This window comes from Neophocaena asiaeorientalis, unplaced genomic scaffold, assembly GCF_003031525.2.
Source record: "Neophocaena asiaeorientalis asiaeorientalis breed wild unplaced genomic scaffold, Neophocaena_asiaeorientalis_V1.1 scaffold150, whole genome shotgun sequence".
In the NCBI taxonomy this organism is placed as follows: Eukaryota; Metazoa; Chordata; class Mammalia; order Artiodactyla; family Phocoenidae; genus Neophocaena; species Neophocaena asiaeorientalis.
In genome coordinates, this window is record NW_020176571.1 from 6,013,556 (window position 1) to 6,039,979 (window position 26,424).

Below are 26,424 nucleotides of genomic sequence, written 5' to 3' on the forward strand. Positions count from 1 at the left end.
GTGCACGTGTACACCTTGGCGTGCTTCACCGTGTGCGTGGACAGGTGCACCTCCAGCGAGGTCGCGTCCGTGTACGCCCGGTGACAGTTGTGGCACTTGAAGGGTTTATCTTTGTTGTGCTGCCGCCTGTGGGACTGAGAAAACAAGGAGAAATCAGGACGGCTGCACCAGACTCCGCCCTCCTGCCTCCTTGACCTTAATGGAAAGCCCTGGGCTGGGCGCCAGGCCTCCTGGGTTCTCCTACATCCGAAGGCAGCAGAAATTGCTTCAAATGAAGCTTCAGACGCTACCAGCTAAGGGAAGCAGCATCAGGCAGGATCCTTAAAGTCAGAATGGCGGCTACGCCTGGTCCCACTAGTCCAGTGGTTCTCAAAGGGAGGCATGGGGACTGCCAGGGGACACCAAGACCTTTTCAGGGGGCCCGCGAGGTCAAAACTATTTTCAAAATAATAATAATAAGACGACACCGTTTGCCTTTTCACTCTCATTCTTTCATGACTATACAGAGATTACACGACGTGTAGTATCGTAAAGACTGAACGCAGCAGACAAGGGAATCTATCTTCTGGTAAGCCAGACATTAGAGAAGCATGCATAAACATAAAGCAATGCCGTTCTTCTCACTAGACTTTTTGCGGGGAGGGAGGTTAAGAGATATGTTATTTATGTTAATGTACAATGGGGTTTGTTATTTTTAAACAAATTACTAAATCGTTTTTCAGTTTCCTAATGTCTACGTAATTAGGTGGTACCCACATCAACGAAAGCTCTTTGGGCTCCCCAGTGACTGTTAGGAACGTAAAGCGGCCTGAAAAAGCTTGAGAACCACTGTACCAGTCAAACGGCACTGTGACCCCAAGTCTTAGACTCAAGGCCTCGTGTGGAGGGTGGAACACCTACCTGCAGGTTGGAGAGCTGTGTGAAGGCTTTCTCGCAGCCCGGGTGTGCACATTTGTACGGCCTATCCCCGGTGTGGATTCTGCACGGGACGAGAGAAGAAGAAAGGGGAAGGACATCAGCAAGGCCGCTCAGGGACCAGCGCCTTAACGGGCCTCCTCTGGGAGCACAGGGTGGGTCTCCAGGAGACGCCGGCTCAGGCCAGCGGGCCCGACTGCTGCTCGCTGCCCGCACCACTCCGCTCAAGCTGGGCTCCTCTCTGCTGGCGGAGGGCCGGGGGCTTGGCAGCCAAGGCAGCTCCTACGGTCACCGGCCCTCACGAGAGTTCAGAAACGTGAGATAAACACACGGCGAGAAAAAAGAAACACATAACACTTCTCCCTTGGCCCCCAACACACAGCCAGAAACTACCCCTTCAGCCTTAGCACCAATCCCAGAGCAAGTTCTGGGGTCAAAGAAAAGCACAGAGTTATGCGAACTGTGAAGGGCGGCAGCAACATCGATGCTGGTGGAAGCTCCTTGGGGCTTTTCCCAGCTCAGCCCCTAGCGGCAGGAAATGCCGAGTTTAGTACTGATCTGACCTCTTTCCAAACACTATAGGGCCCTCTGCTGAGACGAGCCAAGGACTTGAAAGTTGGCAGACCCCTGCTCCTCGGCAGGGACTTCAGAAGCATCTCTGTGACCAGGTGCTTTTCGAGATCCCGGGCATGAAATCCTGAAAACCTCGCAGGACACGTCTCCTTGTGAGGAAAGCCCGATTCCTCCTCTTCGAGAAGCAAGCTGTCGGACCACTTTAAGAGGGACTGCCACCTCCAGAAGCAGCCGGGAGAGGAGACCTGTAGCCAGCAGGAGTCTGGACTCCAGCTCAACTTGAGATCCCACTGAAGGAGACCATCAGCTCTTCCAGGAGGCAGGCTCACCTCCGAGCCACTCCAGACTCACGGGACAAAGGACGCATCCTTATGGAGTACGAGCATTTTCGTCTCATTTGCCGGTTCTCTGTGAACATTTACGCTGAGCTTTGTTCTCTCCTGTACCCCTGGCATCCCTTGGAGCCTCACTTGGTGCTGCAGGTGTCGCTGAGTTGGTACCCAGCTGAAGTCTGATTATACCTCCTCCCGTTCATAATCGGTGCCCTAAGGGCTAGAGGCATGGTCTTCTCCGACCAAGTGGCCCTGCTTTGGCATCGAGAATCTTGCAGGATGTGTGCACAGGTGTCTCCAGGGAGGGAAATGAGGGAAGGAAACGTCGGCTCTGCTCCCAGTGAGTTTCCTCCTCCCTCGGATCAGGGAAATGTCCCACAGTCACTGTGTCTCCTCAGCGCTGCTTCTGCCCCAGAAAGGCTCTCTTGAGCGTCCGCTTGCGTCTCCAGTCTTGCTTGGTCTTCCTCCCAGATGCCAGCTGTGCTCTCCTCCGGCCAGCTCTCTCCTCCAGCCGGGTCTCTCCCCCGCCCCCCGCATGCGGGTTGTTGTGTGTGTCCGGGGCGGGGGTGGGGAGGGCATGCCAGCGGGGCGGGGGCAGTAGCCCGCCACTCTCCCTTACCGTGTGTGCTGCTGGAGGTGGGAGAGCTGGCGGAAGGCCTTCTGGCAGTAGGAACAGTTGTAGGGCTTGGCCCCCGAGTGGATACGGAGGTGCTGGGCCAGGTAGGAGGTGTTGGCGAAGGTCTTGGAGCAGTGCGGGCACTTGTGGGGCTTGATGGTCTCCGTGTGCATCTTGGAGTGGATCCTGCCGGAGAGGAGAGGAGGGAAGGGGGGAGGAGGGAGCGGTTCGACACCACGGGCTCAGCTCTCCGCTGGGTGAAATGATGTTGCTTGACGGATGACAGCACCCCTTCCTCCCTCCCCCACAAACCCGCGCCGGCCTGGAGAGGCTCGTGAAGAGGACACCCACATCTAGGTTGCTGCTCATCTTAAGTCGGTGGCTAGAATGGCAGTGAGATGATGAAGAGCTGCACCCCTGGCTCCTGTAACCTTAAAGATTTCGGTCTCGTCAGCCCTCTGCTTTGTGCCAAGGTTACACACTCACCACAGACACCCTGCTTCCAAACAGTAATTTGAACAAAGACCAACACCACCTGTCCCCCATGGACCTGAGGCTGAATGCACACCTTGGCTCTGAACTGACGCATATAGTAAAAGCAGGGCCTGCTCTGCAGAAGACTTCCGAACACAGACACAGAGAGAAGCCACATAAATCGTTGCAGACCTTGGGACCGGAGAGCACAATGTTCCAGGCACCACCCCCAGGCTGCAGGGGAACGCAGTTTAGTTTTCACAGACAGCAGTGGGAGAGAATCGAGGCTCCCAAAGGGCAGAGTTGAAAGGGACAAAAGAAAACGTGGAGAAAAGAGGAGGCGTGGGCCATGTGGCCTCGGGGTGAGGGGTCCACGGCAGGGAGTCGGGGGGAGACTGAAAGCAGCCTTACCGGGTGTGCTGCTGGAGGTGAGAGAGCTGGCGGAAGGACTTCTCACAGAAGTTACAACTGTAGGGCTTGGCCCCCGAGTGGATACGGATGTGCTGGGCCAGGTAGGAGCTGTTGGCGAACGTCTTGGAGCAGTGTGGGCACTTGTGGGGCTTGGTCTCGGTGTGTGACTTGGAGTGGATCTGCATCTCCGACTTCGAGTAGAACGTCAGGGAGCACATCCGGCACCTGGGCCAAGGGAGGGCAGCGGTTAGGACCCTGCCCACCGTGAGGGCGTTGCTGAACCCGCCCCTCCACTTCCAAAGATGCCAACCTATCTGATCTCTCTTCTATTCCAGCGACAACGCGAGGCCCTCGAGAGGAGGAGCTCTATTTTATCTATCTTTACAGTCTGCCCTTCTAATACAGCCCAACACAAGTATTTAATAAGTGTTTGCTGAAATGCCTGGACTCCCTAAGTGTGTACACAAACAAGAATTCAACCAGGTAAGACAGGAAAATCTTATTACGGGCCCTGGGCTGACACGGCTTTCACCGGACCAGGAATATCACCTAGCCTCCGTCTTCCTTCTGCCTGTAACTTGACTTCAGACTTCTGAAGAACCCCTTTCCCCAGTTTCCCGTGGAGAAAGTACATCCCTCAGGTAATCCTCAAGCTCCTGAGGTGACAATGAGGACAAACTGACTAGATTCCTCAGAGGACTTTTCTCCTGTCTCCTCAGGTAACTGTCTTCTCTCAGATTTTCTCCTTTTTGCCAGTGATTTCTAGAGGGATGAGGTAAGAATTATCAGGGTTATTTGGAGGGGGCTTTCCCAAACCACATGTCCGGCCTCCGCTCTGGATCTGATGTTCCACCGACTCCCCCCGTCCCCCGGCCCCCTGGCAATCAAGTGAGAATTACTTCCGCAACGAGCCAAGGTAACTGCTGGAGTGGGTTGTATCCCTCAAATATGAAGGAGAAAAAAAAGACTGGCAAAATACCGAGCTTCCCCGCTAAACCTTTCCTCTTTCCTAGCTCAACGCCAGCACTTCGGGTTGACAACAGTATCATCCGAATACACTTTCATGCATCATCTGAGCTGGTAATCCTTCTTCCTGCTCTGATACTGCCCAACAATATCAAATAAGGAGGCCTGTGGGCAAGATAAGTCACAGCTATTCAGACTTTACTGGGCGAAAGCTATCTATATGTGAGCTGGAACCCTATCACTCAAACAACTCACCAGCACACAATGTAGAAGCCAGGCCACTGGGGCAAGTCCCTCTTCTCTGGGTCCCCCCCACAACTTCTCTCTCTAGGAGGGGCTTAGGATGGTGAAGGGTGACTTCTGCTTTTTTCCTGGTCCCAAGAGAATATTCAGAGAATAACTGAGACGCAGACTAAAAAGAACTCTGAGCTCCTCAGAGAAGAAGAGACCACTGTTACTTGGGGGTATGGTTCCTGTATTAATGCTTCCATTAAAAATCCAATCATTGAGGCCAATTTCTAGTTCTCTAGTCACTTGATAATTCTGAAAGAAATCTGATTACCTGTTTACCAACCCCTGGCTGTTGTCTGGGATGCCCAACCATTGTGTGGGAGGGTGGGAGGTTCTGTTTATAGTTAGCAGGGTCCAAAGGACACAGCCAACAGAAGTCTGGACACCGGGGTTCTACTCAGGGTTCAGTTACAGGCTTGCTCATCAATCTAGACCTCAATTTTCTGGTCTGTAAAATGGAGAGATAAATAGCTGCCCCCAAAAGGGCCAGCAAACACCCAGGATAGGCAATGGTAAGCCAAGCATTCTCTAACAATAAAACTGCATTAATGCTAGCAGCACTGCTACTATGTATTTCACTAAAACTGAGGTTAGAAAACTAGACACATTGTCACTTGGAGAGGAACTGCACTAGAGTTACAAAATAGCTTCCCTCTACTAAGGTTTCTCAGACAGGTGGAGTGATTTTAGCTCAAGCAAAACCTCATTAGTTTGCCTGTGAATGCTGAACACATAACTGCACCCCTTAACCTGAAATTAGTTATAGAAGAGAAAATAACCCTCTTCCTCAAAATTTTCAACGAGGGAAGAATCTGCAAAACTTAAACTCATCGATAATGGACTGGCAACAACATGAGCTGTCTCCAGAGGGGATAATCGTAACGATAACACAGTAATGGCGGTAGCAAGAGGTGCCACCTATTGTTGTGCCTGACGCTGCCGGGCTCCAATCAGGTCCTTTAAACACATTGTTTCCGTTCCCTAAAACAACCTGGCAAGTACTATCCCTGTTCTACAGACAGGAGCACAAAGGCTCAGACAGGTAAAGCAATTTGCCAAAGGGCGAACAGTGATTCATTCTCACCTAACCTTAAGACTCCTCACACTAGAGGTATCCAGGGGGAAGCTGGACCATCCTATCATCTGCCAGGAATGTTTAAACACTGAAACTACAGAGAAGCCAAATAAGTACAAGCCTAATACAAGATGTCAGGTGCTGGGAAAGAAACCCGATTAGGAGAGCTGTGGCCGTGTCGCTGGGCGCACAGCTCCAGGGGGCACCATTCACACCCGACACCACAAGGGTGCTCCCTTGGAGACCTGCAAGGCAATGGCCTTGGTTACAGTAACCGCTTTGAAGTGAATTATCAACGCCTTTTTCCCTAAGATGTTCAAAAACACTTTCAGATACTCTGATTTTCCCTCAAAACATTTCCACAGGATAGATGAGGGCCATGACTGGTCTTCAAATTTTACTAGAAATAAGTTGACTTGCCCAGAGAAAAAGAACCCAGTTCCCCCAATACCCAGTCAAATGCCACAGACCACAGGAATGGATGTGGTTGACCCACACCTGTATCGAAACAGGGACTCCTCGTGACTAAAAAGATTCCTTTGGAGCCCAGAGTTCTGAGTTTCTGAAGAAATTCCATTTACCTATAACATAATCGATCCCCCTTAAATCCAGAGTTCTCTTTAGTCACCTGGAGGTAGTGTGTGGAAAATCCTATCAGGGCTGCCCTCCAATTGTACATTCACATTTCTTTGCACATGCAGTGTGGGAAGTCCAGAAATAGCTTTAATGTGCGTCCGGAAGACAAAGAGAGAGAAACCTTGGCAGAACCAGATGACGCTGATCCACGTGAAGGGCCCTACAGAGTGTCAGGGAGCCCCCCCACCGTTCCTGCAACAACCGGTCTTGTTCAGGTGTAGCTCCATGTCACAATGACCTCACTTTAAGCCAACACATAAAAATCCAAATTTCTACAAAATAAATTTAAAAGGGATTTTCATTTTATTGAATGTATGATATCTTTAAATGAACCAAACTTGTCAAGTACCTTTATAGTATGATATGATGTAAACATTGCTCAGGAACACTTTTACTGTGTAAGTGGGGTACACCTGTAATAATAAAGCTGCAGTGAACTTTCAGATTATGAGCTGGAACTCTGCAGTGCTCAATACTTTCTGCATAGCAACACTCCCCTCATTTTGACTTACAAAGACGGATTTAAACGCTCTGAGCTCTCCATGGTAGAAGTGTACAACACATAAAAGTAAATGCTAAATGATGACTATTTCTCATCTCTTTCGAAGTTCCCAACATTTCAAATCTCATTTGATATATAACTCCCAACAGCTGGGAGGCATAAACAGAATTCTCCCCATTTTACAGATGAGGAAACTGAGGCCCAGAGAGGGGAAAAGGACTTGCCCAGGGTCACACAGCAAGTTCGTGGTGGAGCCGGGAACTGAATCCATGAGCCCAAGGCTCTGTCCATTTCCTGTGCCGCAGTTCCCTTCGCTCCTAAAATGGGAACAACATTGCCCATCTCGGTACACTAAGGACAGACCCAGTCTCCCAGCCATGCACATCTACCCCTGTCTGTGTCAAAGCTGTGACGGTGGCTATTCCACTCTGTACACTGGGACCAGACTCCCCAAACCCACTAGGGCCCTTGACGGTTCTCAAGGGGATTAAAAGATTTCCACCTTTCAAAGGGCAGGGAGTTTAGATACGTAATTATTTTCGTATAGTACCACATGCAAATATGCTTATAATGCTTTTTGGCAATGGACGACTTAAAGGAAGTAGAGGATCAAAAGAACTTCCATGAATGAGAAAGTGAGAAAACAGCCATCTCACAAGCATATATTCCACAGGGGGAAGGGGAGGTATCCTATTCGTTCCACCTTTTTATACAGACCCCTCCCATCATCCCAACCATGCAGGGTCAGGCAGGCTCAATCCTCAAATACGGCCCAAGAACCGGTGGAGAGCACACTGGTTAAGGTTAGGGGCTTACCAGAAATGTTTCTTGAAAAAATAGAAATGGAAAATGTAGAAACCAAAAAGGAGATGGAGACAAGAGTCTCAAACCCAGTCTAAAGCCTCATTACAAGAAAGAAATTCCATTACGTCACCCCAAAATAAGTCAATGCTGAAGACCTCAAAGAAGGAAGGGGTGAAATGGGTCTGCATCCTGGGGAAGAGGAGCCGGAGAAGGGCCAGAAGCTCCACCGTCCTAACCCTCAACAGAACAACTGACATGCACGTGGATCCGAGGCGGAAGCTGCCGGAGCGCGGAGCCCGATGGGGGCAGGGAAGCTGAGAGAACCGCACCCCACCCTGCCCGGCTCTGATCCTCACCTGTAGGTCTTGCCGTCTTTCTGATGGTCATCGTCATCCTCAGGGGAGAGGACGTAAGGGTCGTTCATCTCGGGAAGCCCCGATTCCAGCATCCGCTTCTTCTTTCGGCCCCGGGGGGGCTTAGCGGCCACAGTGCCGCCGCCGCCACCGCCGCCGCCTCCTTCCTCTGTTAGGGTCGATGCTACCTTCTTAGAGAGGTCAGGGACCACCTGCAGGGCTTGTGAGCCAGGGGGAAGAGCTGAGACAATCATGGGAGCCGAAATGGGGAAGGTCTGAGCTGACGAGGCTGTGGTCACGAGGGAGCCTGAGGGGGATGTGATAACCAAGCCGGGACCTAGGATTGTGAGAAAAAGGAGATGGTGTCATGTTGCCCAGTCCGGATCCTAGTCCTACGTCATTTTCCCCAGATCATGGTCTATTTAACCCCTCACCACCGCCCCCCCCGCCCAGAGTATACAGGAAACCCCAAACCCTGTAGAAAGACAACGGTCTCCTAACCCCTGTCCCCACCCCGCCCCCAGTAACAGTGAGATTTACCCCTTGATTGACTCCCTTCTCTTCTCCACCTCTGAGAACAGGAGACTCCTTGATTCAGAGAAGGAAAGAATGTCACCTCCTCAAAGGCAGGGACCGCATCTTCTACTTCTTTGTATCGCCCACAATGCCTAGCGCATTGCTAGGCACACAGTAGGCACTTAATAAAAATCTGATTGAGTAATCAAACACATATCCCACTCCCCATGTCCTTGGCGCCCTCCAGCCTGGGGTACTGATCGTGGAGGATCAACACCTCAGATTGGAGAAGAGCAGAGGGTGCTCACCAGCGGTCATCAGTCCTGTCGACGGCACAGGGACCACCGTGATATTCTGGGTAACGGATGCCTGGCTATGTGGGGTCAGCTGGTCTGACTTGGACTCTGTGTCCATGCTGATGCCCGAGGGCAGGGACACCGAGGCAGGCACTGTCAGCAAGGTGGGGTAGTGGGGTGGAGCCAGCCCACAGCCCTTCTCTGGCAACAGCTGGTCCTTCATCTTGTTGATGAACATCGTGTTCTCAATCTGAAAGAAACGGAACGGGACAGTGGCCTCTGAGGGAGAGTCCCGAGTCTGTCTGCTCCCTCGGCACCTCACACTGTCCATCCTCTGTGGGGATCAAAAGGCGGGTGGTTAATATCTGTGCTTCCAGAGAGAAGCTGAACAGAAACACTGTGTAATTCTCAGCGATGGGGGGCCTGGCGAAACAGCATGGGATTTATCTTGCTTCAGTGTCCACGGTAACAGGACTCACTACTCAGAGCTGAAAAAAGTACCCAGTGGAGCAGAAGCAAAAAACCAAACACCACGTACCTGTCCTGAGACCGTGGGGATGGAAGGCCAGAAGTACGGGTTAGAATTGAAGTGAGATTCTTCCATTCTACCTGAAGAAGGAAACGAGACCACATCACACTCAGGAATCATCTGAAGCAGCTGAGCAAGGGCGAAGGGGCGCTGAGGAGCTCCGGGTCTCTTCCCACAGGGCTGGGAGTGAGGAGTCAAGGCCTCAGGATCTAGCATATTAGTCCCGCTGGTCAGAGCCACTCACCACTACATCCCCATCCAACAGAGGCTACCCCAGTTCAGATGCTGGTGAAAGAACTTACACACAACTCATTTACCCACACAATGTTTCCTGTACCCCAAATAAACAGAAGTGGTATTTCTTTCTTTGGCTGACAAAAAGAGAAATTGAAGTCCTGAGAGAGGAAGGCTCGGACCCAAGGCCCACGCAAAGCAGGTCACCGATCGGCCTGAAAACAGCCAGGGTACCTGTCATTGTTCCTCTCCTTTCACCCCTCAAATCCATCTTCCTTGAAATAAACAATTTCAAGGGTTCCAGCTGACATGTCTATATTTCCCTGTAGCCTGAAAAGGTTCTAGGCCAGAATACAAAATGTCCAAGAGAATTAAAGAATGAAATTGGCAAGAATCAGAATCAAGGTCTTTGGGGTACCAGATGATATCTGGGGACCACGCCCCATGGATCCCACCAAGGTCTGAGAACATCTGTGATGCTGCACTGGGTACCACACACACTGGACTGACCAGTAAGAACCTAGGAGTTACCAGTTTTAAAAGGGGTTCTAGGGAATTTCCCGGCGGTCCAGTGGTTAGGACTCTGCGCTTTCACTGCCGAGGGCTCGGGTTCGATCCCTGGTCGGGGGACTAAGATCCTGCAAGCCACATGGCACGGCCAAAAAAAAAAAGGGGGGGACTGTTTCCAGCACCAGCACCCCAGATCTCCACCTAAAGGGATTTAGAGCAGGGACAATGGTGGGTCAGAACACACACACATTACCAGACTCCTCTGTAGTTCTCAAACACTGTACCTCTAAGAGTTCAAGTTCTCCTCTGTACGCGGATGACAAGTAAGCTTAAAGCCTGGGGCGGGAAGAATAAGGAGCAAGAAAAGGAATCCCTCAGAATCACGTTGCAAGTCACGGATGGGTCCGGAACCCAGGCATCCCTCCACTCATTTTCATACTCCGATCGCTTCTCCTAACAAGGCTGAATTGCAGGCTCTTGGCCCACAGTAGCTTCTCCCAAAAGCCTGGGCCAGGAGAGACCCAGGCTGGCAGAGGCAGGTGAAGCAGGGGGAGGGCACGGGTGGGAAGGGGAAGTGAGGGGATAAACATTAACACCGCGGCGCTGCCCCGGGCCAAGAGCGGCCGAGCTCCAGGAGGGGCAAAAGGACTACAGGACGCTGTGACTTGTAGCCTGGTCACACACATGGTCCCACTGAGGACATGCTGCAGGGGGACACCAGGGATTCTAAGAGATGGGTGGGTAGACTGGGCAGAGAAACTGGGTCTCAAGCAGTGACTAAGGAAACCAGGAAAGTTCTTCAGCACAGGAGGTGAAGCAAAAGATCTCACTCTAAATGTAACGGTGTTCCTGGTCCTTCTCCAGAAGTCTCATCACATTTTTTGCTCTACTGAACAACACTCTGAATTTTCATAAAACCTATAAAGGGAAGCAGAACTGAATTTCAGCCTATTTTTCCCCAAAAGTAGCAAAGTAGAGTAGCAAATCTGTGGCTACCACAGCTTCACACAAATGAGACTCAACTTTAAATGCCCTGAGGGTCAGGCACAGACCAATTCTGCTTCCCAAGTTATAAACACAGTAAAACCAGACACTCTCCACACGGGTGCCACCCAGTTCCCCGCCAGCTTTGTAAAGGGCCTTGAGCCTCAGGCCCTCCGGAGGCAATGGACGTTGAGAAACAGTGAGATGGCAGTGTAAGGGGACCCGATCTTGCCCAGCTTTGGGGGAGGCAGGGGCCACATCCTGAACTGCCCCCAGGTTCTAAGACAGGACCCATCACCCAGTAGGCAATTCCATACTTGGCGAACCGAGTGGCAGCAGACTTCGCATACGGACCCTGAAAGCCAAGCCAAGGGCTCCGACTGGGACCCACAGCCCCCATCCCTCTAACCTTCTAGCTGAGATGCATGAAATCGACAAGGGTGGCGGCTGTGGTGGAAATGCACTAGAGAATCAGGCTGGAGAGTAAAGGAAAGGAGGATCTAATCATACTATCCCCCTAAAGAGACAAGGAAGTAAATGCATTACGGATGTGAAAATTTAGGAGGGAGGAACTGAGAGCCTGAAAATAAGGCTGTCCTCAGGATTCTGGCGAACAAGGCCCCTCCCCGTGCCCAAACTACATCCACTCTTAGTGTCCTGCCAGGGGCGCAGGGGAAGCAGTTTCTGAGTCAAACATGGCCTGTAGGTTGTTACAAAGGGGCACGAAGTGACTTGGAGGACAATATCACCACCACCATTAGCATCTATTAAGAGCCCACTGTGTCCAAGGTACTGTTCTGAGCACTTTACAACCATCGCACCATTAATCCCACAGCAATTCTATGAAGCAGGACAGTGCAATCCCTGTTTTTCTTTTTTCTTTCTCTTTAAAAAAACATTTTACTGAAATATAGTTGATTTATAATGTTGTGTTACCCATTTTTCAAATGAGGAAACTGGAGGCAAACAGTAAATAGCAGGACAGGGATCTGAACCCAGGACCAAAGAGCAAGCTAGAAAAGGGTCCTACAAGAGACCAACTCAAGTACATGCTCTCTGCTGCTGGGGCTTGACACACAAATCGGAATTTAGACTATTTCCAGAAACGGACTATATACTTTTCAGGTAGTTCTCAATAAATGCTTTCAACAATGAAGTTTTCAGGGAATTCCTTGGTGGTCCGGTGGTTAGGATTCCACACTTTCACTGCCAAGGGCCCAGGTTCAATCCCTGGTCAGGGAACTAATATCCCACAAGCCACAGCATGGCTGCCAAAAAAAAAAAAAAAGCAAACACCAAAAACGAAGTTTTCAATGACAGCAAAATGCAGTGAAAGATGGTATTCTCTGTCCACATCCAGTGAAACCTCACCTGGCCACCAAGGTAACTGATTTTAGAATGATGGGGTCTGAATTAAAAGGCCAGAATGTCCAGAAGGGGTAAATAGAAGAAAAGGCCCCTCCACCTCCCTGGATACCCAGTCTCTCACTCTGCTTTGGTTCTTAAAAGAACAAAGCTGAAGATCAGAACCACAGCCGCTCCTAGGACAAAATGATAAACGTGTCTGTGGGCTCCTGATAAATACATCAGCCCAAAAGCGGGTGCACGGGGAGCCCTGCTTGCCCAACTGGAAGCAATATCCGCCTGCAGGATGACACCGGAGAAAGGGTCAACACTGTCCTGATGCCAGAATGTGATGTAAATGGCGCCCCCTGGGGTTGTGTCACAGGGTGCCCTGGCACCAGCTCACTCAAATACCTGCCAACTGTTGTCTTACCACTTCTCCTTTCAACTCTCTATCACGCATGGAGGAACGCCCACCAAACCATCCTGACATCCAGGTACACACATATGAACATTCTTAAAACCCGAAGAAAGTAATGATATTACAGGGAAACTTCATCTCTACACAGAGTGACAGTTTTCTTTTGTTTGTTTTATATTTTGGCCACACCGCATATCTTGCGGGATGTCAGTTCCTCGACCAGGGATAAAACCCAGACCATGGTAGTGACAACACCGAATCCTAACCACTAGGCCACCAGGAACTCCCCACAGAGCATCAGTTTTGATGATTATGCCAACACATTAAAAACAAACCAGAAGGGGTTTACCCTAGACTGGGAAGGAAGAGGCAGGCTTCTATTATAGCCCCAAAGCTCAGGAGAGAAGGAAAAACACAGTAGGTGGAAAGATGATGTTGGCAGATTGAAAATCTGGGTTCTAATTCCAACTTTACTACCGCACCATGCCTCTGCTGTTCTCCAATAAGAAGGGACGTTTACTATAATTAAGTTGGACAGCATTTTCCTTTCAAGAGGTTCAGGAACTACATACTCCTTTTCCAATCTCAAAAGAAATCTTGGAAGACTGAGAAGGTGAAGAAAAAAGACAATATTAAGTTACGTCCATGAAATACATAGGAAGACTTGAACTCTTGCACCAGAGCTCTGTCCATCTGTTCATCCTTCCCCAGTGCTACCAGCCATCCAGGGATAAAGACATCACTGCCTCCAGCACTGCAGTTTTCGTAGAAGTACTGAAGACTACCACTTCTTTCCTGGTACTTACAATTTTTACATTTTTTCCCCCCAAAATAAAGCATGGTTTTCTTTTCTCAAGAAAATAACATTCTCTCACACAACCAACCTTTAGGAAATCATGGAATACACCAACCCAATTTAGTAGCCAGAGGATGGACCGAGGAATCAAAGCTTCCAGAATCTAGGTTTAGGCCCTACATCAGTAAATGACTCTGAGTAAATTACGACTCTCCTAAATTTCTACTTGGGTAGAGGATGGAAGAGCATCAAACCCCTAAAAAATTCATAAGGCACATGGAATTGAGATGGAGACAACACACAGAAGAAAAAGAATAAAATGCTCAAAGTACTCCTGAGGAGAGTTAGAGAAACACTTCCATGTGATGAGGACTATTCGTGACAATTAGCAGAAATTACATAGAGACCACATAATTATAAAGGAACCACCCAAAAGTATCAGATCTATAGCCCCCAGCTTACTAATCACCAACTAGAAGAAGCACTAACAAGAAAGAGAGATGCAAAGAACAACCAACTCAAATTCAACTACAGAAAGAACTGGAGGGGCTTCCCTGGTGGCGCGGTGGTTAAGAATCTGCCTGCCAATGCAGGGGACACGGGTTCGAGCCCTGCTCTGGGAAGATGCCGCGGAGCAACTAAGCCCGTGTACCACAACTACTGAGCCTGCGCTCTAGAGTCCTCGAGCCACAACTACTGAAGCCTGCGCGCCTAGAGCCCGTGCTCCGCGACAAGAGAAGCCACCGCAATGAGAAGCCCACACACTGCAACGAAGAGTAGCCCCCGCCTGCCGCAACTAGAGAAAGCCTGCGCGCAGCAACGAAGACCCAACGCAGTCAAAACTAAAAAAATTATTAAGAAAAAGAAAAAAGGAAAGAACTTGACACATGGATCTCGGACACTCTATTGAAAAAAACGGTTCCAAAATGCACAACTGCAGAAAGGTTGCAATATTAGCTAAGGACTTGAAGTGAGGAAACACACAGGACCATTTCTCCTCAGTTAGGAAACAAATCTTTTTCTCAGGTCCTAAGGGCATTCAAGAAGGGCCATCCCAACAGGATCTGGGGACTTCCTACTGTGAACTCTCCCAAGTACAAAATAACTGAGAACAGGTTTATCCCAATTCTACTGGGAAAGACCATCACACCATGCCCAAAGAGACCAACAGGACCACTACCACCACAAAGCTGGCAATCTGAGCCAGCACCTTCTACCCTGGGCACCACTGGACCACTGGACCTGCACCCTGCAGGGAGAACGCCATAGTGGTTCCCCCTGTCCTGCCCGTTCCGCTATTAACTGACGGACCTGCGCATTGTGAGGCAGGAAAGAAAAAACAAACCAAAAAAAAAAGTCTGGAGAAGAGGGAATATGCACCTAATATTTAATCACCAACTTGGCTCAGAAACCTATGGGTAATAAATTTTATAAACCAGCCTGGAATTGGTTCTCAGAAGACACCTCTAAGATTATAAGCTCTGAACTCAAACTCTCTTGAGTTGATATATTGTCATTTTCAGGCAACCTAAAACTCAATCACCATCAAACCTCATATTCTGAATTCTTCCAGAGCTACTTCTGGAGTCTACTCCATACAGTTTTATCCATTTTATTTCAAACTACCCACGAATCAGTTTTTTTCCCCCAAACTTCACCCTGCCACGTCAAATTCAAATAACATCACACCACGGATTCTAATCACTCACCAGATCCACTCCAAACACTGATGCAACGTTAAGGATACAAACTCCACTCTAAACTCAGTTCTGCTTGTTCCAAACACGAGAAAGCAATTCCATTAGCTATGCCACAAAGGCTACAATGGCAACTAGGGCCCATTTATCTCCAAAGCAGAATAAATTTCTCCTTCGGACACAATGCAACACTGCTTAGTGAGTTCACTTGAGCATCTCACAACTCATTCTTCTTGAGGACTGGTGGGCATGGAAGGTGATGGGGTACAGTGCCAACTTTCGCACAAAACTTCCTGGGTATCCTCAAGAGATAATACGAAGAGGCTGATTTTTCTCCTACAGCAAACACCAGTATTACAATTGCTATTACTTGAACAATTCTGTCACGCTGTCCGCAAAAGGGCCATTTGATTATGACCCCTTCGCCCCCCAAAACTGGAAAAGCCATTAGCACCAAATTGTCTTACCCTCTCTCTCTCTTCCTCCTGTCGTCTTATTCCTTGTCCTTTCCAGGGCTCCTGAACTTTCTGTAAACAAATTGTCTGGGTTACAGGGGCCGGTAAGGGTGCAGCCACCGGAGAACTGTGGAGAACCTCAGGAATTCTTTGACCACCAGCACTCAGTCCAGAAAGCAGGCGGACCCCCGACCAACCATCCAAAGATGCAAGGACAGAACGACAGCAGTGCAGGGCCACCCGCTATGTGGATACAAGGGAAAGACATCCAATTCCCAGCAACTAAGATGAACTCTACCACCAGTGCGTGGGGTCCACCCCTGGGCTCAGACACTGGTTCTTCTTGGTCTCCCGGGGCCGCAGGTAACCGGAGGCGGGGGCGGGGGTGTGTGGGGACGGTTAGAGAACAGAAGAGCTGGAAGAAGAGAAGCGTCCCTGCCTCCCAAGGATTGGCTCAGAAGGCAAAGCTGAGGACCCGGGTGTGGGGGGGGGATGCACAAGCCCTTGTGTCAGGCACAGTGCCAGTTCAAGCAGCTAGAGCACATCCGGCGCGGTGAGCGCTCCAGCATACTCAGGGCGGAAGTTACGACAAGTAGGGGCGGAAGTAGCTTCTGGCCGGGGACGCGGTATACCCTCCAGGGATGTGACGCCACAGCGGAAGTGAAGGTGGGTTCTGCTCTAAGGGCAGGAGCCGAACCTTCACGACTGCGGTTCCGGGCTTCCGGAAGGGACTTCAGGGGAAGTGGGAGGGTGGAAACGCGACAGGTTCATGAATTATACATCAAGGTACGAGGGGCGGTATGGAGTCTTAAAAGACGGGTCCTGGTTCCCTTCCCTCAAGGGGCGATAGGCAGACGTAGGGAGTTACCATTCTTTTTTCTTACATACTCTCCAGAAGGTCTCAATGCTTTGAATATGAAAGAAAGGAAAAGGATGTGTCAGTAGTTTTCTGAGGTCCCTCCTTAGGCCCAAAGCGTGACTAATTAACCCCCCCCCCCCCCCCGCCAGGCCTCAGAATCCTACCCCTGCCTAACCACACCCCTTACTCTCTTTGCTTTGGTCTCTAAGTTCTTGTGGCCCTCTTCCACATCTTTATCTCCTACTCACCCGGCTTTACTTTTAAATATAGCACTCACCTCTACCTGATTCTATATTGTTGGATGTCCTCCTCTTCTCACTGGAATATCGGCACCACGAGGGCAAGGACTCTGAATTGTTCGCTGCTGTATCCTCAGAGCCTGGCACTTAGTAAGCAGTTGGTAAACGTTTGTTGCATCAATGAACAATTAATGTGAACTCTTTCAGGAAGCCTTCGTTGATTGCTCCAACGGTCTCGTTCTCAATTTCCACAGCATTTAGTCCGTACCTTTTTTTTTTTTTTTTGGCTGTTTTAACTATTTCATATATGTGACTCTTCAGCAAGTTTGTCAGCAACTCGGGAGAAACTGTCTCATACATGGTACCCTCCCACTGCTTTGTTGAGCACACAGTAGATGCTAAATAAATACATGCTATTTGAGTAAATGAATGCTGCCACCAGCCTGTCCCAGATCTGACCAGAATCCCTCTGGGCTCAGCTCTATTTTGAGTGAAACAGAATCGAAGTACCTCCTATTAACAGTAATAGTTCCTTGCTTAGAGATCAAAATAACCCCGATAGGAATAACTGTAATGCCAAAATTTACATATAATGAACATAAGACTCTGAAGACTTAAGTGATTTTCCCCAAGGTCACAGCTTCCCCAGGAAGTAGCAAAAGACACCTAAAAATAAAAATTGCAATTAAATGTTTAAATAGAAGATATGTATTTGTATCTTTTTAAAAGCGTCCACTCTCTTTATCACATTTTGGGACTCTGTAACCTGTCTGTGTCAACCCAATAGTGACACAATAGGATAAGGGTCTTAAGGGCGCAGATGTGACCAGACGTAGTTGCTGTATGGGTTAGAGATCGATGATTTGAGAAACCTTGACTTTGGGGGCAGAGATAGAAAAGTGGGAGCAAAATGGTGGTAATCACTGTAAGTTCTGGTTCTCTTTCTGTTCTTCTCCTATTTACAATAACTGGCACCCCCCCCGGGCCTCGGTGTCTCCAATTGTCAACCCTGCTGCTGCCCTTGCTATAAGAAGCAAGTTTTAGTGCTTTGAACTCCTTAGAGAAAAGCTTTAGAGAGATAAATGTGGGGCGTAGGGGGAGGAGGGCTGTTAATTTTAGCCTGGGGTTTTCCAGCTGGCACACTGTTTCCATCTTGAATCACTTCCACACCCTGAGCTCTGCCTGGGAGATCCCTCCTCCTGGGGGCTTCCCCACTCCCTGGTTTGGTCTGAGCCACAATGGTAAGCATTCCAGAAAAATGCTTAAGAGAAGCCTGGTTAGTCATTTGATGCACAGCTCAGGAGGCAAAGAAAGCATACAGATGAGAGATGCTGTTCCCGGTAGTGATGGGTGGCCTCCAAGAAGCAAAGGGGTAGCATGGCCACTGTTTGTGTTCTTGGTCTGTGACTAAGCAGTGACTCCTTTGCCACTTGGAGCCTTCTGAGGACCTCCCGAGGCCCCATAGTTTCAGTTTCAAGACTACATGAGATAAAGTTAGGATCCTTCCCCAGGGCCTCCTGACTCTTCCTGGTTAGCATTACAATGGGATTTAGTTTGGGATCATTCCTTTAGGACAACTCAGAAGACTCGGACATCTTTCTCCTCTGTCTCTCCCTGCCATCTGACTTTCCATGGGGAAGGAGGGCATTTAGGGAGAAGGAACAGGTAAGAATTTCCTGTGTCTTGCTGGTGTATTTTAAGTTATTTAAATTTAGGGAAACAGCAGTCTAATCAGGTGATAATTAAGTCCCTCTTCATTAGGGACCTTCATGTGTGCCTTTTGCATATGCATGAGCCCTGGGGTCACACCGTTTCTCTGAAGAGGAAGGCGGTAAGAGACATGTGCTGTCCGGGCACTTCAGCTCTTCCCCTTCTGCGCCTCCTCTTCCCCCCAACCCCCACCTGACAAGGACTAGATTCCTGTGGGGAAGGAAGGGAAAGGGTAATGAGGCTTCCTCTCCCGCCAATCTCCTCCCCCCCTCGTCCTCCCCCTCCTCCTCAGGTCCGTCCCTCACTGCCTCCAGCCCATCCCAGCAGCACCTCTTCCTGCACTCTCAGGTCTCATCCAGCCCTCTCCCTTCCACCAGCTTCAGGCTGGGGTCTCTTCAGGTCCCACTGGGTTGATGCTGAGCCCGCCTCAGCAGAATGTTTGCCTCGCACCTCTGCTTTTAGCTGGTTCATCACTCCTTGGCCCAGATCTGCTTCTTTCTTCTTTTTCTTAGGGAGTCTGATGACCCGAACCCACAAACAGCTCTGATCCTGAGAAATACACTCCCTCCACCTCGCTCACTGTTGTGTGCTTCGTGGACTCAGCCACACTTCACTTGAGTACACAGTAAAGCGCCCCAACCCCTAAAGCACCCACCTACAGATCCATAGACATTCCTGATTCTAACTGCAAAAATAAATACATGGAGGCCAACACAGGCCAGGGCAGCCCCCCTCTTGCACGTGACCATCTCCTCTCCTCCCTGGAGCGCCCCCATTTCCAGGGAGCAAGTGGGGCACAGATGGGGGTGTGGGGAGAAATGGGACCTGGGTGGTTACCATGGCAACAGAACCTAGCAACAGCTGAGAGGCTGCCGTGTGGGTTTTTGCAGGGCTGTTACGAGAGCCAGACCTAGAACTGGGGGCTCAGAGGTGACTGATCCCAGCTGGGCAGCCTGCTTTCCCTCCTCCAAACGCACCCCTCGATTCCACGCCCACACCCCAGCAGTGCCTCTCAGAGAGGGCAGAGCGGGGAAAGCTAACGAGAGCTAACCGCGGGGCTTCTGGGGGCAGCTGTGGGCGGGGGCGGGTGAGGGAGCAAGGCTGCAAATAAAGCAAGCAGGGCAGCCAGCCTCTTTACTGCGGCTCCCTCTCATCACTTGCCCGTTGCTCCATTTTTTCTTCTCCTTTTGCCCTTCAACCTCCATGTGTCTATCAGCGCTCTCCTCTTCCTTTTCTTGCTTGCGCCATCGCCTGTGCTTCTACGTAAGTTTCCCTTTTCTTCTACCTCCTTTTTCGTGGTCTCTCTTGACCTTCTCTAGCAATTAACAAACCACTCTTCCGGTTTCTCTCTTGCTGCGGCTGCTCCTTGTCAAGACTGCCCCCTTCAGAGTCTCTTCCTTCCATTCCATCCCGAGTCAAAGCCCCCGAATCCCAACCCCGGGTCAGAGCAGGCCAGGTCACATCGGGTCCGGAGGGGTTACACGCACCCCCCCCCCATCCTTCTTTTCTTCCCTCTTAGCTGCCCATCGCCCCTCCTCCTCTTCTCTCTGTGGGGCTCATAAGGCAGAACCAGGGGACTCAGGTATCTTGCAAAGGCTTTATTTGAAAATTTTGAAACTTACATCCCACAAGAATTCAAGATTATCACCACAAGAAGAAAGAGATAATACAAAAATATATATCACAGCATAGGAGCCAGGTAAGAGAGGGAAGTAGGAAGGAAGGTGGGAAAGCCATGAGAAGTCAGGACAAACCTGAGGGGGGGGCGGTGCAAAAGGAGGGAGAGTGGAGGAACCAAGGAGGGAGGGAGGGAGGGAGGGAGGGGCGGATTGGGAGGCAGAGCTCCCGATGGCCTTGAACCAGCTGGCTCCGGTCCCTGGCAGCCTAGGTGGAGTTACGGAGGCCCTCAGGGAGGCCGGCAAGTGGAGGACTGGCTCAGGGGGCTCTGAATTCCAGAGTGACACACACAGACAGCCAGGACAGACGAGACGGAAGGACTTGGGAAGTAGGGGAGGGCACATGGGAGCCCCTTTCTCAGCGGGTGCAGCGGGTGACTCCCCAAAAGCCATCTCCCAGACAACAGAATTTAGCGGTGGAGGGGGTGGGAGTTTGCGCCCTCAGTACTCCCATTCCCACAGGGAGCCCTCGGAGCGGGATGGGGGAGACAGCGAAACACGTGACGCGGAGCGGGACGGGACCGCGACAGATGGAGGCCCATGGAGCCCCCAGCTCACCTCCCACCCACCTCCGGGGCAGCATGCAGGGGCCACAGAAACTCAATCAGTGAGTGTTCATGAGGCGAGAGTGTGAGCATGACACACAACGCCGCAGCGCAGGGCCGGGACATGCACACGAGAGTCCACGGGAGTCACCCCCTGACCTCTGAGTGATGGGCCACTGAGCGATGGGTGGGACGGGGGAGAAGACAAAGGGAACAGTGTGAGACGAAAGGGAGGACGTGAAGGATCCGCGGAGGGGAGAGACGTGGCTAGGGAGACTGGCCGTACAAGAGCAGGAGTGTGTGCAGTGGCTCGTGGGGGGAGAGGTGAGTGTGCAAGGCTCTCACGTGAGTGTGCCAGGGCGGGGCCGGGGGCCAAAAGCCACAGATATGTGGGGCCCCCACCTAAAGGAGGCTGAGCGGGTGCGCTCACCCGCAGGCTAGCGAGTGTTCCGAGGCGCCCACGGCCGCCCCGCCCTCTGCGGGACGGGGGCTGTGCTGGCCCCTTGGCCCCCTGCTTGGTGGCAGCCCAGGCTCGGGGGGGATCACAGATTCACCAAGGGAATCCTGAGAGGAAAAGGGAAAGGGCACCGTCAGGAACCAAGAGGCAGGCCAGAATCGAGAGGGCAGTCCAAGAAATAAAAGGGATCAAGTTTAGGAGGGCAGAGTTGGAGTTAAATGGCAGCATGAGAACAGGACGCAGATCCACAGACAGCGGGAGATGGAAGGGTGCCCCGGCGAGGAGGGGTCCAGTCTCCCGGGGTGGGGGGGGCAGGTCTGCCTCCTTTCCACCCGCCCGGGAGGGAGCGCCCCAATCCCACAGTCGCAGCCCCGAGGTGCCTCCCCTGCCCGCCCTCCCAGCCCTCTGCCCTGCCCTCACCGGTTCAGCTGGAAGGCTGGAGCCCCCTTGGGCTGGGGCATCCCAGGCCGGGGTCCCCCTCGGGGCTCCTCGTGGTCAGGGGTGGGGGTGGGCGAGTCCCCGAAGGCCCCCAGCACAGTGACCCCGGCTGGGGACAGGTCTGTCAAGGGCTGCTGGCTCTCCTCCTGCCTCAGGGCACCTTGCTGCCCAGAGGGCCTGCGCCGCTTCTGGCTACGGTCCCAGCTGGTGCCCCGGAAGGAAAGAGGTTCTCACACACTCAGGAAGCCCCCAGCCTGGGCTTCCAGCGCTGGCCACCCCTAGCCTCCCTCAGGCACCCGCAACATCCTACAGCAGAGAAACCAGCCTCTAACAGGTCCCTAAGCCCCGTGTCCTGAGACCGCGTCCACAAAACCACTTCCTCTCCCCGCCAGGGGGCTCGGGAATCTCAGCCACCCTCTCGCCTGGTTCAGATCCACAGAATGAGTAGCTCCTCCCCACAGACACACAGAGTCCCCCAGAACCGCCTCTCCCCCACGCATACCCAGCAGAGCCATTTCAAACCTCCGCAGCAGGCGCCTGGCAGGTTTAGTCCTAGTTCAAAGTCAGCTAATGACCTGGACGCCTGAGTCTAACGATTCTTGCAGTCAAGTGGGAAGGACTGAGCGACCCGATCTTAAGTGTGTGCAAAGGAAGCTCGGATTTTTCTCCCTCCTCCCCAGGCAGCCTTAAGAAGGGGCTCTGCAGAATGGGTCGTGCAGGATACGGGGACAAGGGCTGGCCACCAAAGCCCCCGTGCACACAAATGACTCCCCCCCTCTCCCATCACCCTTGTGTTTCCCCAGAAGGAATCTGCACTCATTTCTCAGAGCTTCCCCCACCCGAATCCTTCCTACCTTTTCCCAAAGTCTTGCCCTAACCCACCACTTCCTATCCCACCGCCAGCAAAACCGCCGCCCTGGCTCCTTCCCTCCTTCCAGCCAAATGTAGCCAAACATTGATGGGGATGCCAGCATCTCCTCCCCCCACCCCAGCTTACCAGAACTTGAAGATGATGCCAGTGGCCACGAGAACAATGATGACAGAGATGGTAATTGTGACATAGAGCTGAGGGTCCACACCTGCTTGGGGTAGGGAGAAATTTTTAGGGAGGCTTGAGGTGGAGGGAGCTGAGAGAGGCTGGAGGTTGGGTTGGAGCGTTGCCGTTTGAAGCCACATTGCCCAACTCTTTCTGCTTCTCTGGAGCCTCCCCGCTTTATTTTTATCATCGGCTTTCCACAGAGTTTTCAGCTCTTTTCCTCCCAAATCCTTTTTCTCCACTTCCCCAAATCTTCTGTATATATGGGATGAGGAGGAGGCTCCAAGGTCATAGAGATCTCTCTCTGCACAGAAACTAGGGGCTGGAAACGTCCATCTCCACCCTGGCCCCACCCCCAGACCACTGGCCCTGAAGGGCTCGTTCATTTCCTCTGACTGGAATACTCCCACTGTTTCCAAGGTCCAGCTTAAATGTCAGTTCTTGGAGGGTGTCCTGATCCCCAGGCAGAAGTAGTCTCTCCCTTCTCTCTCTGCCTAAAAACACGCTGTGCACACCTCCGTTAGAGAATTTATTACATTGACTCATCCCCGAGCGTTTACACATCTGTCTTCTCCAGTGGACCTGAGCTCCTCTGAGGCTCAGATGCATCTTCATCTCGGCCTCCCGTGCCAGCGTTAGTGCCCGACACATTTGTGGAAGGAGCTAACAGGCAGGACCTCTGTTGCTTCCTTTAGAGTCTTCAGCCAGCCTCCCCACCCCCAAATCGCTACCAACCTCCCCAACTCCCACTCACCTTCCCCGCTGCCCCCGAACAGGACTGGCCGCAGGGTGGCAGGTGCTTCTCCAAGGCTAAGCCCATCTCCATCACCCCGCATGGAGTCTGAGTTGGGGTGTGGGGTGGCCAGCCCATGCGGGGCTGCGAAACCATAGTCCAGGGGCAGAAATCCAGGATTGGCAGAGTTGGGGTCCCCCCCATCCTCTCGAGACACTGTAGGACCCCACACAATAGCCCAGGGGTACTGGGATGAGGGTGGCCCCTCTTCAAAGCCTGATGGGGTGGCCGGGGGCGAGGTGCCCGGCAGGACTTGCCGACGTGATCTTGGGACCCGCGGGGAGCGGCTTGGTGGAGGTGCCCGCTCCCACACGCACACATGGCGTGGGGCTGAGGGCCCTCCCCGGGCACAGGGGGGCCGGGCTGGGGCTGGTGGGGTCCGAGGGGAGGAGGAGGAACCTTGGGCAGGCGGTGGGAGGGGCAGCAACAGCAGTGGCCAGAGAGGGAGGAGATGGGACAGCAGCAGCGCAGGCCTGCGGGAAGGGAGAGAGAGCGGGTGAAACCAAGGCCATCTTGGGCTTCTGTGTGCAGAGGACAGGCCGCCTCCCTCCAAGACTCTGTGCAAAAAGTAGGTGGGCCTTGGGAAGACTGGTCTCATTTCCCATCTTCCTAGGGTCTAGCCCTCAGGATGAAAGGCCCCGGGTGGGCCTAGGAGGGAAAGGGCCAAGACCCCAGGGAAAGTGGCTTCCAAGCTTCCCCTGCTGGGCCAGACTTACCACATTCTGGACTCCATGTCCGAGATCTTCCTCAGAGATGACCCAGATTTTCAGCTTTTACTGGGGGAGAGAGGGGTCATCACATCCCAACCCTGCCCTGAGTACTTCCCCAGCTCATTCATCCACCAACTCACCTCCATCTCCCCTCCCAGCTGTGGCTGCCAGCTATGCTGCTGCCACTCAGGACCCATGGCTGCCTAGCATCCTCTTGTGGGGGGGTGGGGAGCGGGGAGGGGAACCCCCAGAGTGGTCCCCTGTCTAGTCCCCAGCCTCTATCTACACAACTTCCCAGGTCCCTGTTACCTCCCCACCCCAGGGTCTACTCTCACTTCTCTGGCTTCCTTCCGTCTCACTTCCTCTGCCCACAGCTCCTAGCTTTTCTTAGATCTTAATTTAGAGCCAAGAACCTTGTGATTCCTTGAGCACCTACCGAGGGAGGGAGGGAGTCTGAGTGGGGGAGGGAAGAGGAAGTCAATCTGAGTGAGTGTGTGAACGTGTGCGGTTGTACAGGGGGAGCGTCCCCGCCTGCCCACCCCACTTGTTGTCTGAGGCCTTTCTCTTATGATTGAATGGCCCCAGGAATCTCGTCTTCAGGAGCAGGGGAACAGGAGATGGAGGGATGGAAGGAAAGAGAGAAAGAGAGAGGTGGGCGGGAGGAAAACTACAGAATATAATATTTGCTCAATGTTCCATCATCCAAATGCATAGGTGCCCTCTGAGGGGAGGTGGAGTTGGGGAGAGGCCACCCCCTCAAATGTAGCTCTCCTGGGTAAAGAGTCCTGGGAGAATCGGGATGGATGGTTTTGAAAGAGGAGGACACGTTCTCAGAGCTGAGGGTGGTGGATCCAGGCTGCGGCAGCAGGTTCCCCAGTGAATGAGGATATGACACTTGGTGTCCTCTGGATTCTGGGTCTAAATCTGGACATTAAACCCTCTCAGAGAATAACAGGGGAGTAGGTGGGAGAGTCTGGGGAAGGGATTGGGGAAGTGGGCTGTGGGGAGAGATGTGAAGGCATGATGGCCTGAGACAGGGAAGGCTGGTGAGGCGTGAGAAGGGAAGAGAAAGGTGAAGGGGAAGCAGATGAAGGGGGCTAGTCCTGAAAGAATGGACTGGGGGGTGCAGAGGAGATCGGCAGCTGGAGGATGCTGAGGAGGAGAGTAAAGGTCAGGGAGGGAAGCTGAGAGGGTGAAGCGGTCACAGGAGCGGGGAAGAAGGAGGAAGGGCAGGAGGAGGAGGAAGGAAAGGTCCAGGCAGGATGGGAAGTGGAGATTGTGGAAGGGGAAGGGAGAAAAGGGATGGAGGGGACCGGGGATGGGGAGGAAGGAAGGGGGAAAGGCGAGAACATGGTACTGAGGACAACCTGAGACAAGGAAGGGACGGGGGACGGAAAACGGGAACAGCAAAGATGGAGGAGATGGAAATTGTTTCTTCCAACGGAAAGGGATACGGAGCTACGGAGAGAGGCAGGGATGGGGGCCAGGTGGGAAGAAGGGAGACGGAACCGGGAAAAGAACGATGCTGCAGGGACAGAGGAAGGCGTGTGAGCCAGGGGAGGGGAAAAGGGCTCCCAGGGACGTCTGTGGCCAGCTGACTCCAGGACCCACTCGCCTCTCCGCCTGTGCATCCCACCTCCCCAACCAACGTCATCTCCAGTCCCCGGACCCCGCACCCCTTAGTCACCCCGTCCAGGAAGCCCCAAGTCCCCTGGCTGGCGCGCCACCCCACCCTCCCCTCGCTCCTCACCGACCTGTTGTGCGCAGGAGACGAGCTGGGGGTGGGGCGGGAGCCTCGGGCTGGGGGAACCGGGCCCCATCCCCAGCGCGGCCGCGAGCCCACCCCTCCCACAGGCCCACGCTCCCTGGACAGGGCTGGAAAGCGATAAGGGGGGCGGGGGACGAGGACCAGGAGGTAGGCGAGGGGTCTCCTCGGGCGGGAGCGCCGAGAGCAGAAAGGGAAGCCGAGGCTGGAGGATGCAAGGAGCCGGGGGCTGAGCCCAAGGCGGGAGGAAGGCAGCGGCGGGGACGGCGACCGCTGCGCCAGGAGGGCAGGATGGAGTCGGGACCCGCGGAGCAAAGAAAAGCGTGGTGGGGAAGGCGCGCTTATGGGCTGGAGGCTCGAGCCGGGCGAGGGACCGCGCCTGGAGGGGCGGGGGGCGAAAGGCGCGGAGTCTGGGAGGGCAGGGCCGGGCTCCCTCGGGCGGGGGCGTGGGGGTTCCTCTCGCTCA

At 52.6% G+C, this 26,424-nt stretch overlaps 2 protein-coding genes across 2 annotated transcripts in view; both read right to left on the reverse strand.

Annotated features, from left to right (window-relative positions):
- Nucleotides 1-16,237, reverse strand: part of ZNF384 (zinc finger protein 384) — a 17,407-nt gene extending 1,170 nt beyond the window's left edge. Inside the window, exons 1-9 of the mRNA XM_024733130.1 lie at nt 15,743-16,237; nt 9,299-9,369; nt 8,773-9,010; nt 8,489-8,536; nt 7,952-8,285; nt 3,322-3,546; nt 2,440-2,622; nt 901-979; nt 7-134 (exon numbers count right to left, since the gene is read on the reverse strand). Of these exons, the coding sequence (XP_024588898.1) occupies nt 7-134; nt 901-979; nt 2,440-2,622; nt 3,322-3,546; nt 7,952-8,285; nt 8,489-8,536; nt 8,773-9,010; nt 9,299-9,364 (1,301 nt within the window). The 5' untranslated portion in view covers nt 9,365-9,369; nt 15,743-16,237. The remainder of the gene's footprint in view (nt 1-6; nt 135-900; nt 980-2,439; nt 2,623-3,321; nt 3,547-7,951; nt 8,286-8,488; nt 8,537-8,772; nt 9,011-9,298; nt 9,370-15,742) is intronic.
- Nucleotides 16,238-20,121: 3,884 nt separating this feature from the next.
- On the reverse strand, nt 20,122-24,262 carry PIANP (PILR alpha associated neural protein). The gene is made up of 5 exons (XM_024733349.1): nt 24,200-24,262; nt 23,445-23,956; nt 22,652-22,733; nt 21,637-21,858; nt 20,122-21,323 (listed from the first exon to the last, which is right to left on the reverse strand). The coding sequence occupies exons 1-5, from the start codon at nt 24,214-24,216 to the stop codon at nt 21,302-21,304; spliced, it is 855 nt and encodes a 284-aa protein (XP_024589117.1). The 5' UTR covers nt 24,217-24,262; the 3' UTR covers nt 20,122-21,301.
- Between the last annotated feature and the right edge of the window lie 2,162 nt (nt 24,263-26,424).

Bases quoted from the DNA above. Each gene is read 5' to 3' on its own strand.
- PIANP (XM_024733349.1), bottom strand. The intron at 22,734-23,444 runs GTGAGTGGGAGT...TACCCCAAGCAG, and splicing joins GTTCGGGGGCAGCGGGGAAG to GTGTGGACCCTCAGCTCTAT. The intron at 21,324-21,636 runs GTGAGGGCAGGG...TTTTCCTCTCAG, and splicing joins CCAGCCTTCCAGCTGAACCG to GATTCCCTTGGTGAATCTGT.